The 13,090-nt window shown below is 52.0% G+C and overlaps 2 protein-coding genes across 5 annotated transcripts; both read left to right on the forward strand.

The window, feature by feature from the left end:
- Positions 1-232: 232 nt before the first annotated feature.
- On the forward strand, positions 233-3,583 carry HOXD13 (homeobox D13). Of its 4 annotated transcripts, none has more exons than XM_068196802.1 (5): positions 233-467; positions 546-651; positions 983-1,021; positions 1,451-2,230; positions 3,025-3,583. In XM_068196802.1, the coding sequence occupies exons 3-5, from the start codon at positions 991-993 to the stop codon at positions 3,273-3,275; spliced, it is 1,062 nt and encodes a 353-aa protein (XP_068052903.1). In that variant the 5' UTR covers positions 233-467; positions 546-651; positions 983-990; the 3' UTR covers positions 3,276-3,583. The 4 variants fall into 4 exon arrangements, with proteins under 4 accessions (XP_068052903.1, XP_068052907.1, XP_068052904.1 ...); XM_068196806.1 differs by lacking the exon at positions 3,025-3,583 and adding an exon at positions 2,583-3,013; XM_068196803.1 differs by lacking the exon at positions 983-1,021.
- A 5,053-nt stretch (positions 3,584-8,636) lies between these two features.
- HOXD12 (homeobox D12) lies at positions 8,637-10,331 on the forward strand. The gene is made up of 2 exons (XM_068195941.1): positions 8,637-9,340; positions 9,721-10,331. The coding sequence occupies exons 1-2, from the start codon at positions 8,779-8,781 to the stop codon at positions 9,957-9,959; spliced, it is 801 nt and encodes a 266-aa protein (XP_068052042.1). The 5' UTR covers positions 8,637-8,778; the 3' UTR covers positions 9,960-10,331.
- Positions 10,332-13,090: the final 2,759 nt, after the last annotated feature.

The raw sequence follows: 13,090 nt of genomic DNA on the forward strand, positions 1-13,090 counted from the left end.
GAACATGAACTCGTCTATGACATTCGGTTGGTGCCGTAATTATGGGCACCCGTTTGTCATTCCAAACCCCGCTTTCAGATACCGCCGACGATTATTAGACCGGCTACAAAGTAGGGCTGTGTGACGGGCGGCTGCTGCGGGACCTGCGGCTATCCCGCGGCAGCCCAGGCTCCGGGGAACCTTGCCACCACCTGCCCGGGCTGCTCAGCAAGGCCACCCCCAGAGCCCCGCAATGGTGTCGGTACAGAGTTTCAGCTCCATGGCGGCTGCCTCTCCTCTCTCATGCGCCTGAGCCTCCGTCGGGTCAGTAAACACAGCCCCAGCTATATGGTTTTCAGAGGCGCGGAGTTTTCCTGTCCTTCCCCACGAAGCTGACACTTTTCCCAGCAACTTCTTGCCCTCCGCGCCAAAGAGAGAGCGAAGTGTGCAATACACAACTGCGGAGCTACTGGACTCGGTCCAGAGGGGTAGGGATTGGGGTTGTGGTTGAGGTTGTGGTTGGGACTGGAGCTGGGAGTCATCTTCGGAGCGTTCTCCATTACCAGTATTTCGCGCTCCTGCATTTCCATCCCGACTCAGTGTGAGAGTCGAGAGAGACGACAGAAGGATTTGCCACCGTCTTGGGAAGTCACCACGACAGCAGCCGTCAGTGTAAGCAAACCGCGTTTTAACTAGGCTGCCTTACCACGACATGAACTGACACTGCACGGGGAAAAAAGCCACATCTAATGAGTGCCAGGTTTACCATCTTGCGCTACGTACACACCCTGTGTATTTTCCTAGCCGGTAGCAATGTCGGGGGTGGGGGGGGAGTAAGGGGGGTGGGTAAAAGGAGGGTTCTCCCAAGGACCGACAGTTCCGTGAAGTCAAGGGACCCCTTTTCCGACAGGACAAAGCCCATCTACTCCATATATCGCCGGGAAGAAGGGAGGTGGGGAAGATGGAATACAAAGACTGTGTTGGGGTTTTCCCCCTTTTGCAGAGGCAACAATGAACTGGAGAAGGTCTCGCTGTGGATCCGGTAAAACCCCTGTCCGTGGCTGTAAAAAGGGCCCCTGCCGGCGGCCTCAAAAGGTCCAGTGGTACTCGGCTGGTCTTTTTGAAGCCGCGGGCAGGAGGAAGGGGGAGATGAAGCAACGGGGGCCTAGGTTGGTGCGGAGGGGCATCACCGCTGCTCGCCCACCCAATCTCCCCCCGCTCCAGCGCCGGGGCCGTGGCGGGGCGGGAGCGCGGCGGAGGGGCGGGGGTGGGAGTAGAAGGTGGGGGCGCCGTCGGTGCCGACCGGGGGACTGCGAGGCGAAAGGGGCAGTGCGGGCAGCGGGAGGGTCACATGTTCCGACGGCAGCCTATGAGCAGCCCCCCGGGCTGAGGCAAACTAATCTGGGGCCGGCCGCCCCCGCCCCGGTCCCCCCTCCCAACCTGGACTTCGTTTTTATAAACGTACAGCCAGGATCCAACCTGTTGGAGGCAAATAACCATCCGCATCATGCCCGGCCGGGGACCGAGCCGCCGCCGCCGCCGCCCGCGATGTGCAAGGCCATGAGCAAAGCAGCGAGCTGGGAGATGGACGGACTGCGCGGCGACAGCAGCGGCGGCGGCGGCGGCGGCGGCGGCGGAGCCCCCGGGCAGTGCCGTAATTTTCTCTCCTCGCCCGTTTTCGGGGCGGCGCACACGGGCCGAGCGGCCGCCGCCGCCGCCGCTGCCGCCGCCGCCTCGGGTTTTGCCTACGCCGGCGGAGGGGAGCGCTCGGGGGCGGCGGCGAGGCCCGACCCCCCGACCAAGGACTGCCCGGGCTCCACCACGCCGGCCGCCGCCCCCGCGCTGGGCTATGGGTATCACTTTGGCAATGGATACTATAGCTGCAGGATGTCCCACGGGGTTGGGATACAGCAAAACGCCCTGAAGTCTCCCCCCCATGCCTCCATTGGCGGCTTTCCCGTGGAAAAGTACATGGACGTCTCCAGCTTGACCAGCACGAGTGTCCCCGCCAATGAAGTCTCCTCCAGGGCAAAGGAAGTGTCCTTCTACCAGGGCTATACAACCCCCTACCAGCACGTTCCTGGGTACATAGACATGGTCTCAACGTTTGGCTCTGGGGAACCGAGACACGAAACATACATATCAATGGAGGGCTATCAGTCTTGGACTCTGGCTAATGGCTGGAATAGTCAGGTTTACTGTGCCAAAGATCAGACACAGAGCTCACACTTCTGGAAATCGTCCTTTCCAGGTACGAGAGGGGGAGAAATGGTCTGAGCAGAACACCCCCGCGCCTCCTCCGCCTTCCCGTCCCCTCCCCCGCCCCCGGGCTGCAGGGGCGGCCTGCCGAGCTGGACACTCTGCACAGACACGCATACAGCAGGGTGGGGGAGGTGGATATTCTATTTTTCTTACTCCCCCCTCGGCCGTCTACCCCCGAGAAAGTCCTCACCCTTTGCTTTCCATACCCGCGGGACTGACCCCAGAACCTCCCCGCCAGCAGCGCCAGGGCACCCGAGCCCCGGCCAGCGAGCGCCGGGGCGGCCTCGGGCTCCTTCTCCCGCTGCTTCCCTCGGTGGCCGGGTTTATAGTCGCGTTTGAAGTTTGCAGGACGGTGGCTCGAAGGCTTGCTCTCCTCTGCCTCTCCGGCTGGCGACTGATCCGGCGGTCCCAGAGCACTTAAGAGACCGCGAGCAGTGAGGGCACAGAGGCACAAACCACATGCAAACAAACCCGGGAAACTCTCACCAAAGCGATTTCTGTGTGTGCGCTGCCAGCACCGACCCACTGTCAGCCCCCCAGCCAATGCCCCCACCGCCCTGCATGCTCGGTTAGCGATGCATGCCTGAAAAGTGATGACAGTCCATCAAAGTTTTGGTGGTGCTTTACTAGAGTGCAAATAATGTGGCAGTGTAAATAATAATAAACTGTAAACAAGACGGCATTATTTATTTGCCCGTGAAAACCAGTGCCCAACAAGTCTCGGTTAAGCTTTAAAAGCCTGTAATAAAATTCTGATTTTTCACATAATGTCTTTTACAATAGGGGACGTTGCACTAAACCAGCCCGATATGTGTGTCTACCGGCGTGGGAGAAAGAAGCGAGTGCCGTATACAAAACTGCAGCTTAAAGAACTCGAGAATGAATATGCCATTAACAAGTTCATTAACAAGGACAAGAGGCGAAGGATATCCGCAGCCACAAACCTGTCTGAGAGACAAGTTACCATTTGGTTTCAGAACAGGAGGGTGAAGGACAAGAAAATAGTCTCCAAACTGAAAGACAATGTATCCTGATACATTAATTGCGGACAGTGATGAAAATATAAACTCAATTTACCACCAGCTAAAGACTTTTGAAAAGACTTGAAAATATATTTAAATTTTTTTTTGTCCTTCCAGTGGTGGCGAAATTTCGGGAATTGTTTTCCGTGAAAGTCAGCGTTTTTCTCTCAATGTAAGGGAGTGTTGACAAGTCTTGAATTGAATTATAGTTTCTTCTTTTTGAAAATAGTAATAATATTAATATTAATTATATTTTCTGTTCTTCCCTCTAGGCCAGTATAAACGAATTTAAATATGTTGAACGGTAAAAGTTATAATTTTTTTTTAATGTTTAAGTCTTTGGGGGTATTCTGTGATTTTTTTTTCTCTGAGCAACAGCCAGTGCCAGAAAGTGTCAGTTTTGATTTGGTATCGTAAACTTCAAAACACGCCGAGTAAAAAAAAAAAAAGTCAATCGGAAATACAAGAAAGCCGGAATACAGACCCGTGGCAGCACCCGGCTTCTGCCAAACTTGCCTGGTCCACTGGGACCCGGAGAGAATTGCGTGGAGGGTTACTGGCTGCAGCAGAAATTGTTATTATTTTGTCGAGGAAGGGAGAACCTCTCCGAGCTGTTGCGGGGCATAGAATCGCAGGCATGTCCCGCCGCGCTCCCCGTTCTGCAGGCTTGGGGTTGAGCTTGGGTTTGTGGGTTTTATCTGCAGCAGTTTCATTTTCAATGCAAGGAGTCCACGCTGCCCGGATGAAAAAGGAGCCCCGGCTGAAAAAGGGAAGATCTTGTGTCCCAGGCGGGGCTGCGAGTCCGAGCGCTCCGCGGAGGCGCAGATCGCGGCGCCTCGGGGCAGCACTTTCGGCATGATGGATTGGCCAGCTCGCCCTGCGGCCAGAGGAGAGGCTGTCCCTACAGAGGTGTGTATGGACCTGCACAGACCTGGCGGGAAATGTCCGCTCTGCCCTGTTTGTCTGGACCAGCCCAAGACTCTTCTACTTCCTCACGCCCAAAAACTTCTGATGGACAAGCGAAGGTCACTGCTAGGTTTTAATTTACAAAACTAAACGGGTGTTAATGACAGAAGCAATAAATAAGGAAATTCAAAAGATGCCATAATTTATATGGGCCGAAAGGCTAAGATTTTGTCGATTTTTTAATTATTTTAAACCTAGTGTGCATGTTACGATATACACAGGGTGATCAGACACGCAAATCAACAACTAGGAGAGAGAAGGGGTATCCTCTCTGTTAATGTGCCTCGTCTAATTATTAAAATGTGTTCCAAACTAACATTATTTATTATAATATACTATTGCTCTAAACATTTTGATTACCCTTGTATGTGGTAAAACATACGATAAGCCTATTTCTCTATAAACCATTTTTTGAAAATGTGTCTTAAAGTCAGCTTTTACTTTGTGTTGGAAATACAATCTGAACTTCCAAACTGTTAACGATGTTGCAAATCTTTTCCTGAACCATCTTTAATAAAACTCTTTCTTTTCGCTGTATATAAAAAGAAAGAAATTTGCCTTCTTTTGCTGCAGGGGGTTTCACGGGCTCCAGGTTTGCCTGGGATCCTCTCAGGGGCACAGGACGCCGTTGCTGGCAGATGAGAGGTAGATAGAATGAGACGCGCATTAAAGGATGAGGAAGAGCATCGGAGAGTGCCTTGTCGACAGGAAAGGGTTTTAGTGAGAAAGAAATGTAGCCGGCGAGAAATACAGGGCGTGGGAAGCAGGCGAAAGGCTGTGTCTCCCCACTCCCTCCGAGTCCTGCTCCGCCTGCCCGGTGCCTGGCGGCGAGGGCGGCCCGCCGCCCTTTGTTCTCCATTTCCAAAACGTCCCGGCACTTGCCGCTTCCCCGGCGGCCGGCACGGAGCGATGCCCCTCCGTTTCCTCCGCAGCCGGCTGGCTCCATCGGGAGGGCATCTTCCGCCTCCTTCTCCCTCTTCCTTCCCCTTTCTACTCTGCTCGCACGTTCATGGTGTTTGTTTTCCCTGAAAGGACGAAAAAAAGTCCATTTCTGAGCAGTTCAGATTTTATCGCAAAGCGCATTTTTGTTTAATTCTAGTATAAAAGGACACTTGTGCTGCTCATCATTTACGTGCCTGGAACAGCCCTCTCTGCTGATGCAACCTTCTTTTCTCCGAATGTTTTAAATTCTTGTCTTCTCCCCCTTGGCACCCCCACTCACCCACACATACTGCCATTAATTCTACAGAGGTTTTTCCTCCCACCGAATCTCCCTGCAGACGGCCGGCCGGGCACTGCCAGAACTGTTTTGTTTCCCGGCCGCGGAGCCATCGCGGGCTGTTCTCTTCCTCCTTCCAGGCTTAACCTTTGGCTTTGCCGGGCTCCGTGCTTTCAGAAGGCGCAGTTTGCCGAGCCAAAGCCGCCTTCCTCAGGCAGAAGGAAACCCGAACTGTCTGGTAAATCGGTACCAGATGGAGAAGAGTCGCCTTGTAGTTTCATAAGAACGTGCAGAATCATTAAGAAGCAAACAGCTACAGGCAGGAGGAAGATGAGGCGCACATCTGCCCCCCTACCTACCGGCTGAGATTAGAAGGGTTTTCTAAGCCTGGAGCTAGGGCATTGGTGAGCCTTGTTCAAACCCTCCTCGGCCACAGCTTGGGCTCTTCAGGACATCAGCTGCACGTGGCCCCGGGGCCGGGCTGCAGCCGCGCAGCCCCAGCTGTAGGGTATGGTTAGAGAAAAGGGTATGATGGCTCGTCTGAAATGTAGCGCACGTTATTGCAGATAATTAACATGTACCTCGACAAACCGAATTGCAAATGCACAGTGGCGCAGTGATGCATTGCTGGGCTCCTGTCAGGCAGCGCTATTTCCCAGCCATGTCTGAGGCAATCCTGCCATCTCCTGGACAACCCCCGGCATAGGCAGGGGAAGCCTTCTGCTTCGGGCGCCGCGTTTCCCAGTGATAAATGAGCGAGGGAGGCTGCTCGGTCACACGCAGAGCACCCTTCGTCTGTAAGCTGGAAGACTATGCCAGTGAAATTGTAGCGTGTGGTCAGCTCTGATGTCCAGGCCTATCCGGACGCCTACTTAAAAACCAGGGAAAAAAAAAAAAAAAAAAAAAAAAAAGCGGAAAAGAGGAAAGGAGCGTGTGAAAGCAGGCCTCGGGTCGCCCTGTTCCTCAGTGGTGATATTTCCTGTACAGACACAGGCGGGGGGACACCCGAGGCATAAACACGCCGCCCCCAAACCAGCAGCCGGCTGTGGCTGGAAAAAGCAGCACAAGCCCGTACGAGGCTAGGCTCTCCTTCCACTCCACCCCACTCCCCTCGGCTCCGAGGCCAGCCGCCTCTGGAACATGATGTTTCTGTAAATGTTTTTCCATGTAGATTTAAACATTTTCCGTAGCTGTGAGTGTCTCCAGCTCTTTCGGGTTTTTATTATGTTCTCTTTTTTTTTTTTTTCCCTTTCTTTCTTTTTAATTTTTAAAAAATAATTAGCAATAACAAATGAGTTGAATATTAATTGAAAGCTCTGTTTTCTCTAACCCCATAAAAGTTAGTTTGAAGTGTCACCTTTCTTTCCGGTAACTGGGAACTCACATCCCTTCCTTGTGTTTATTGCGGACAAAAATATAGCCTTTGAACTGAATGTTCCTTTTCTCTTCCAATAACTGAAAATCAGCTGTTTCGTAAAAGGCAATTATGAAAAAAAAAATATTGCCCATCTTCTCAGGGAACACGAAGTTAGAATACAAGTCAGCTAATAAGAGGGAGATTCAATTGGTAGACATAAGTCAAACAATAAAAATTAAAGGCAGTGGTCAGCAATATCCTCCAGCGGTGCTTGTGTGGTCCTGTGTGGTCTAGGAGAGAGCAATCATTTAAAGATTTTTTTTCCAGGGCAATGAAATTACTGCAGAATTTCTCTCAATTTCCCATTAAACAGAAAGATGAATTTGATTAGGACAATGTCAAGAAGGGCAGCGTCTCTGATCTCGCCTTAGAAATAAAACCAAGATTAAAACTGTGATTAAGAGGATAATAACAGGGAAAATTAACCCTACATGCTAACTAGGTTCAAGTTTTTAACCGAGGTATTGAAAGCGGAAAAGTCCGGGCATTAAGGCTTCGCTTGACGCCGGACTCGCACACACCAGGGGAGATCTTCTTGGGAAAGAGGCCGAGAAAAGAAACGCCCGGTCCGGGTGGCGGATCGGCCTCCAGAGTGTCCCGCGGATTTGTGGGGTGGTGGGGCACGGAGCGGCCGGGAGCGCGGAGCCCTTGGGTACTCCGCTCCTTCCCGAGCCTTCCAGCTCCCTGCCAGGGCCTTTGGGTGCAGCACACGCGGCCTTGCCTCTTCTCTGTCTCGCGAACCGCACGGTTTGGGAAAGGACACGAGCAATCCCCTGTGAGGATGCTCTCAGATATGATTTTAACAACTCTGGGGTTGTGGGTAAATGAGAGAGATAATGGAATATGTGGGTTCTTGTTTGCTCAATCAAAAATATAAAAATATGTGTAACTCCCCAAAATAACACAGTAATACAACAGTAAGAGATTATTTTCTTCTCATGAGAGGAAAAACTCCTCACACACAACCTGGGAAACGAGGCTGACTCTCCCCTCTGACCGCTGCTGCAATCACACCCTCTCTGCTGAAGAGCAGACCCTGGCATTTTCTTTCTTGAAGTCTTCCGATTTTATTTGTTTATTTATTTATTTATTTAATCTCAGAGGGTTGTCCAGGTAATTCCGTGTTGTTGCTCTTGTTATTCTCTGTTTGTTGATGCTTGTTTGATTGTATTTAAAAGACAAAACAGATTCCGAGTTTTAGAAGTGTTGTTTGCCTAGAAGCGCTTCCAAGTGAAGGTGAAAGGCAAAACGGGTAAAAAGGGCAGACGTGCGGACCTAAGAGAATACTGGCCATTGGTGTGCCAGAATGACGATCCTGGTAATAGCCGATCGATTAAGACTCTATTTGCACGCATATGCAGATGCATATCATGCAGTTAGGGGCACAAGTACCTACGTATGCCCTAAACATCCACATCTCATAGTCATCACAAGTTATTTCCAGTCCTCGGTGCTCACTCTTACCGTGGGTATCGTTCTGGCCCGGAGGGTGCTGCCAGCCGGCGAGCACTGCCAGCCAGGGGACACAGCCGGCACGGGGGCTGCACCCGGGGCTGCCCTGTCCTCTCGGCAAATGTTTGTTTTCCGCTCATCTCTCCACTGGCGCCGCAGCTCTGCCAACCCGCCCGGGCCACTTTTATAGAAGCAGAGACCATGGTTTCCCCTCCCCCTTGCGAGCTCGGTATTTTCATATTTCAAGTGTTATCATAAGACTTTTTAAAAGTGGGGGTGAAGAGAAAGAAAAAAAAGGGTGGGGAGGGGGGACTCTGTGGCTCGGTCGCTAGAGGCGGTGCTGAAATTACCGGCTTTGAAGAACCTGTCTGCAAAGTTTCGTCCAATCGTTTCAGGCTTTCCGCTTATTCCCTGTTGTAACTAAATACCGCTGTAAGAACAGCTGAAGTCCTTTGTTGGAAATGTGTGATCGCAGTCTCTACAGATCTGGCTACGTTGGTTCTCTCTTGAATTTGCAATCGCCAGATTCCTTTTATTTTCCTAATTTGCGGGCTAATGGCAGTCAATTGGCGGCTCTGCCCACCATTTCCTACCCCCGGAGCTCGATCCCCTGGACTTGCTCAAGTTCGTGCGCAGCCCAGCCGCAGAGCCACGCGTTCGGCGGCGCGGCGCAGCCTTACCTCCCCGGCTCCGTTCCAATCAACATCAGCTCCAACGGCAACAAGGAGTGCCTGGAAGACAACAATAAATATTACGCCCACGATACGAGCTCCAAACAAGAGGAGAGATGCAGGCAGAGGCAATCTTTTGCAAATGACCCAACTGTTACTCACACAGCCAACTTAAAGCCCGTAAAGTATGACCATTCGAGCCTGCAGAGAAGTTTGCATGGCTCAGCTACTCTTTTTGAAGTGAATTCCTGCAATTCAAGCTTAAAGGAGGACATCAAGAATCCCGTCAACTTGAACCTGACAGTTCAGCCCGCAGCAGTCCAGTCATGCCTCAGACCTTCAGTGCAGGATGGTATGCCTTAAATATCTCGCTTTAGTTAGAAGCGACCTACTTATACGTTCTTTTTAAGAGATGCCTGTCATTACTTTGTAACCCTCCCTGTAACTCTTTCGGAGCAAAAATCGCTTAATCTGACTCGGAGGTTAGATAGAAATTGTGCTGTCAGATGTGCTTTGCCCAGTTTTCCGACCTAGTTTAGCTCTGATATCTTGCGGTTTTGTTTTTTTGCTTTCTTAGGTTTGTTTTTTTGGGTTTTTTTTGGTGGGGTTTTTTTGTTGGTTTTGTTTGTTTTTTGTTTTTGTTTTGGTTTTTGGTTTTTTTTTTTTTTTTGCATATTTCTATATTTGCATACCCAGACTTGATCCACTAAATTATCGACGTATTTGTTGTAGGTTTGCCTTGGTGCCCCACCCAGGGGAGATCAAGAAAGAAACGGAAACCATACACAAAACAACAAATTGCTGAATTGGAAAACGAGTTTCTCCTCAATGAGTTTATTAATCGACAGAAGAGGAAAGAACTATCAAACAGACTGAATTTAAGCGATCAGCAAGTTAAAATTTGGTTTCAGAACCGGAGGATGAAAAAGAAAAGAGTAGTAATGCGAGAGCAGGCTCTTTCTATGTACTAGAGCAGAGTCCGCCCGTTCCTGCATGAACTTGTGCCCGGAGTGTTCACCCCTAGAGTAGAGCGTATGCGCCAGTGAAACGCGGGGAGTGTGTCTTTTTACCATTTAAACCAAATTCTCGAAACGCGTAGGATCCCTGCGTAATTAGGCAGCGCTGAGTTCTTAGCCAAGATGAAGAAGACGAGCCGGACCAGCACGGAAACATGTATTATCAGCTTTTTACCTTTCTTTCTCCATTTATATAGATTTTGTCCTGCATCCCACCCTCTCTTTCCCCGGAGAACAAGCGGTGCTAAACTAAGATCGATATCATTTATCTGTATGTAAACACCATTTTGCAGCAAAATAAAGGAATAACGCCTAGTAAAGACGTCAGCTCTGTGAGTCCCGGCTGCTCCCTTCATCTGCTGTCCTGCACGCCAGGGCGAGCCTGCGGCGCCGGCTTGTTTTGTGGTTTGGAGTAACCTGCTCGAGCAGCGATGGGGAAAGTGGTTAGCAAATAAACCTTTTTCTTTAGTCTCTTTTTTTTTTTTTCCACCCTCCCCCCGCCAGTCCCCGGAGCCGCAGATCCGACCGCAGCCCGGCGGAGAGCGCACGTGACACCCGCGCAAGGCCCGCGCGTAACCTGAGCGCCGGTTCAGCGCCGGTTCAGCGCCGGTTCAGCGCCGGTTCAGCGCCGGTTCAGCGGCGGCCGCTCGGCCCCGCTCCGCTGGGGCGGCCCGCCCCGACGGCACAGCACGGCCGGGAGGCCCCTGTGTGCGCGCCGGCGGGGCCGCCGCCCGCGGGCCGCGGGCAGGGCTGCTGCACGGGCACGGCCGAGGGGTTCCTCTCTCGGGAAAAAGCGCCCCTCTCCCCCTCGCCGTGTGCCAGCCGCCTCCGGGCCAGCGCGGAGTCCCGCGGCGGCGCAGGGGCCGCGGAGTCGGGCGCCGGTGCCTCCCCAGGAGGCCGGGCCGGGCCCTGCCCTTGCAGCGCTCCTGACTTTGGCCTTGTCCAAGCGCTGCCCCAACAGGCGAAAGGCAGCGGGCGGTGCCGGGACAGAGGCCCAGGCTCAGAGCGGCTGAGGCGCGGCTGGGGCCCACGTCTCACCCCGAGGTGCCGCAGGCACGGGAGTCGGAACAGCACGGAGGTTTTGGTGGGACTGATTGTTTCACCAGTCAGTCCCCATGGCCGTTTCTGCACAGATTTGTATGAGGGAAAAGTGAGAATCGGTTCGGGGTTTTGCCCAGATATAAACCTCAGGAGAAAACCCAACCAGAGGGGCTGGGAGCAGTGTCTAAGCCGTTTGATCACTGTTTTGGGATGAGATTTACATCGATTTTTTTCCGCATCTTGATGAGAGGCTTTCTCTGCCGAGAGCTGCCGGCCTCTGCAACACCAGGGCAGTCAGACTGGCCAGAGCTCCAAGGCCTGAGGAAACTACACATTGCCCTTAGTCTGATACCTCAGAATATGAATTCTAAAAGAAAAATCTCACGGATTTATAGGTCCGTATTAAAATGCCTTTTGGCTGCAGTTTCAACCTAAGTCTTCATTTCTTAACGAAGAGCGTTTCCACGGCTCCTAACAGTAACAATAATTAGGCTGGCACAGGCTGCCTTCTTTTCTGCCGTGTGAAATAGGCTCAGATATGGTTGTTCGTGGCGTATATAAAAAGTCTAAACAACTGCAAAGAACGGCACAAAGCTGCTGCCTACTTACACGGGGCTATAGCCTTCCCAAAGGCAATAAACTCATTATTTCATAAAGAATCATATTTGAACTTTGCTCCTACTCACTCCTGTGCTTGCAAGTACTTCTCGAGAAGGCACGGTAGTCCAGATTCATTTGGAGCCAAATCCCGGATTTCTAGGCGGGCAGAGACATAGCCATTTTCCCAAAAGCTTTCCAGGGAGCCCCAAAGGTAACGCTTGGGTGGTGTTTCAGGGGGAGAAGGAAAACCAGCCTGAAGCATTTGTCGCCACTCTTACCGCCCGCATTGCCCAATGCAGACAAAACCCTACCTCGCCCATGACGGGGTGGCTGCCAGTAGGAAAGCGGGGACGAAGCCTCGCCGGGTGACAGCTCCCCGGGGGCAAAGGATGCACACCCAGCCATCCACAGCCACAGGAACCATTCCTGGGTCCCTCCAAGTCTTCGTTACGTTCAGCCTCTGTGCTGGGAGTTGACGCATTGCGGACAATGATGGTCTCTTCATCCAGTGGCATTCTCTAATTAAAAAAACTAGGAGCAACCCCAATGATGCAAGCCAGGAGAAGAGCAAAAACCAGATAAAGCCCCTTTTCTTACCTTCTCCTGGAATTCTACTCAGACGGCTACAGTCCATGAGGAATTGACCCATTGCTCTGTTCTTCCCTATCCTTGTCCTCCCCATTACAACCCGTCCCTTTATTACATGGGTGATATGAAATCCGGAGAGGAACCTCGGATGAAAATATGTGAAAGGCAATATATTATTTATTAAACGCATCTGATCCACGATGATGGCTTATTGTGAAGCTCCTAGTCTAAATCGCCTACGGAAAGAGAAAAGGCAGAGGAGGTAGGACCTAAATCGTGGTTTGTTGAGAATGTCTGTGTATCATGTATCTCTGTATGTGCTTGTGTATCTATAGATGCACTCATTTCAGCAGTGCCCGTTGTGTGTAACCGCGTGTGCACACTCAGACGTACGTGTTTGTGGGCTCATACTGCGCACAGACACATCGGCGGTAGAAAATGGTGCATGATTTCACGCGTGCCCATACTCCAGGTTTCATCCCTTCCTCTGAAGCAGTGGGCGAGGACAGTGGTTCGGGCGTGGGGAGGCACACACGCGTGGCAGAGCTGCAGACGCGGGGCGCGCCCTGCCTGTGCGGCTCTGCCTGTGCACACCCACCCGAGCTGTCCCCTGGGCACATGTGTGCACAAGTGTGTGGAACACGCCGGCTGGGCGCGCAGGAGATGCACCCGAGTGAGGTGGATGTACTCCACGCCCTTCCACTGGATTATTTCGGGTGTCTTATCAGGTGCCCCCTGTACCGGCATTGCGGGTGTATGCGGGGCGGGATGGAGCGGCGGGCACCCGCTTGCTGCGCCCGCGTCCGCATCCCTCCGCAGCATGCAGGGGACGGTTCATCCCTTTATTTACTCAAACA

Source organism: Anomalospiza imberbis, chromosome 7 (genome assembly GCF_031753505.1).
Source record: "Anomalospiza imberbis isolate Cuckoo-Finch-1a 21T00152 chromosome 7, ASM3175350v1, whole genome shotgun sequence".
In the NCBI taxonomy this organism is placed as follows: Eukaryota; Metazoa; Chordata; class Aves; order Passeriformes; family Viduidae; genus Anomalospiza; species Anomalospiza imberbis.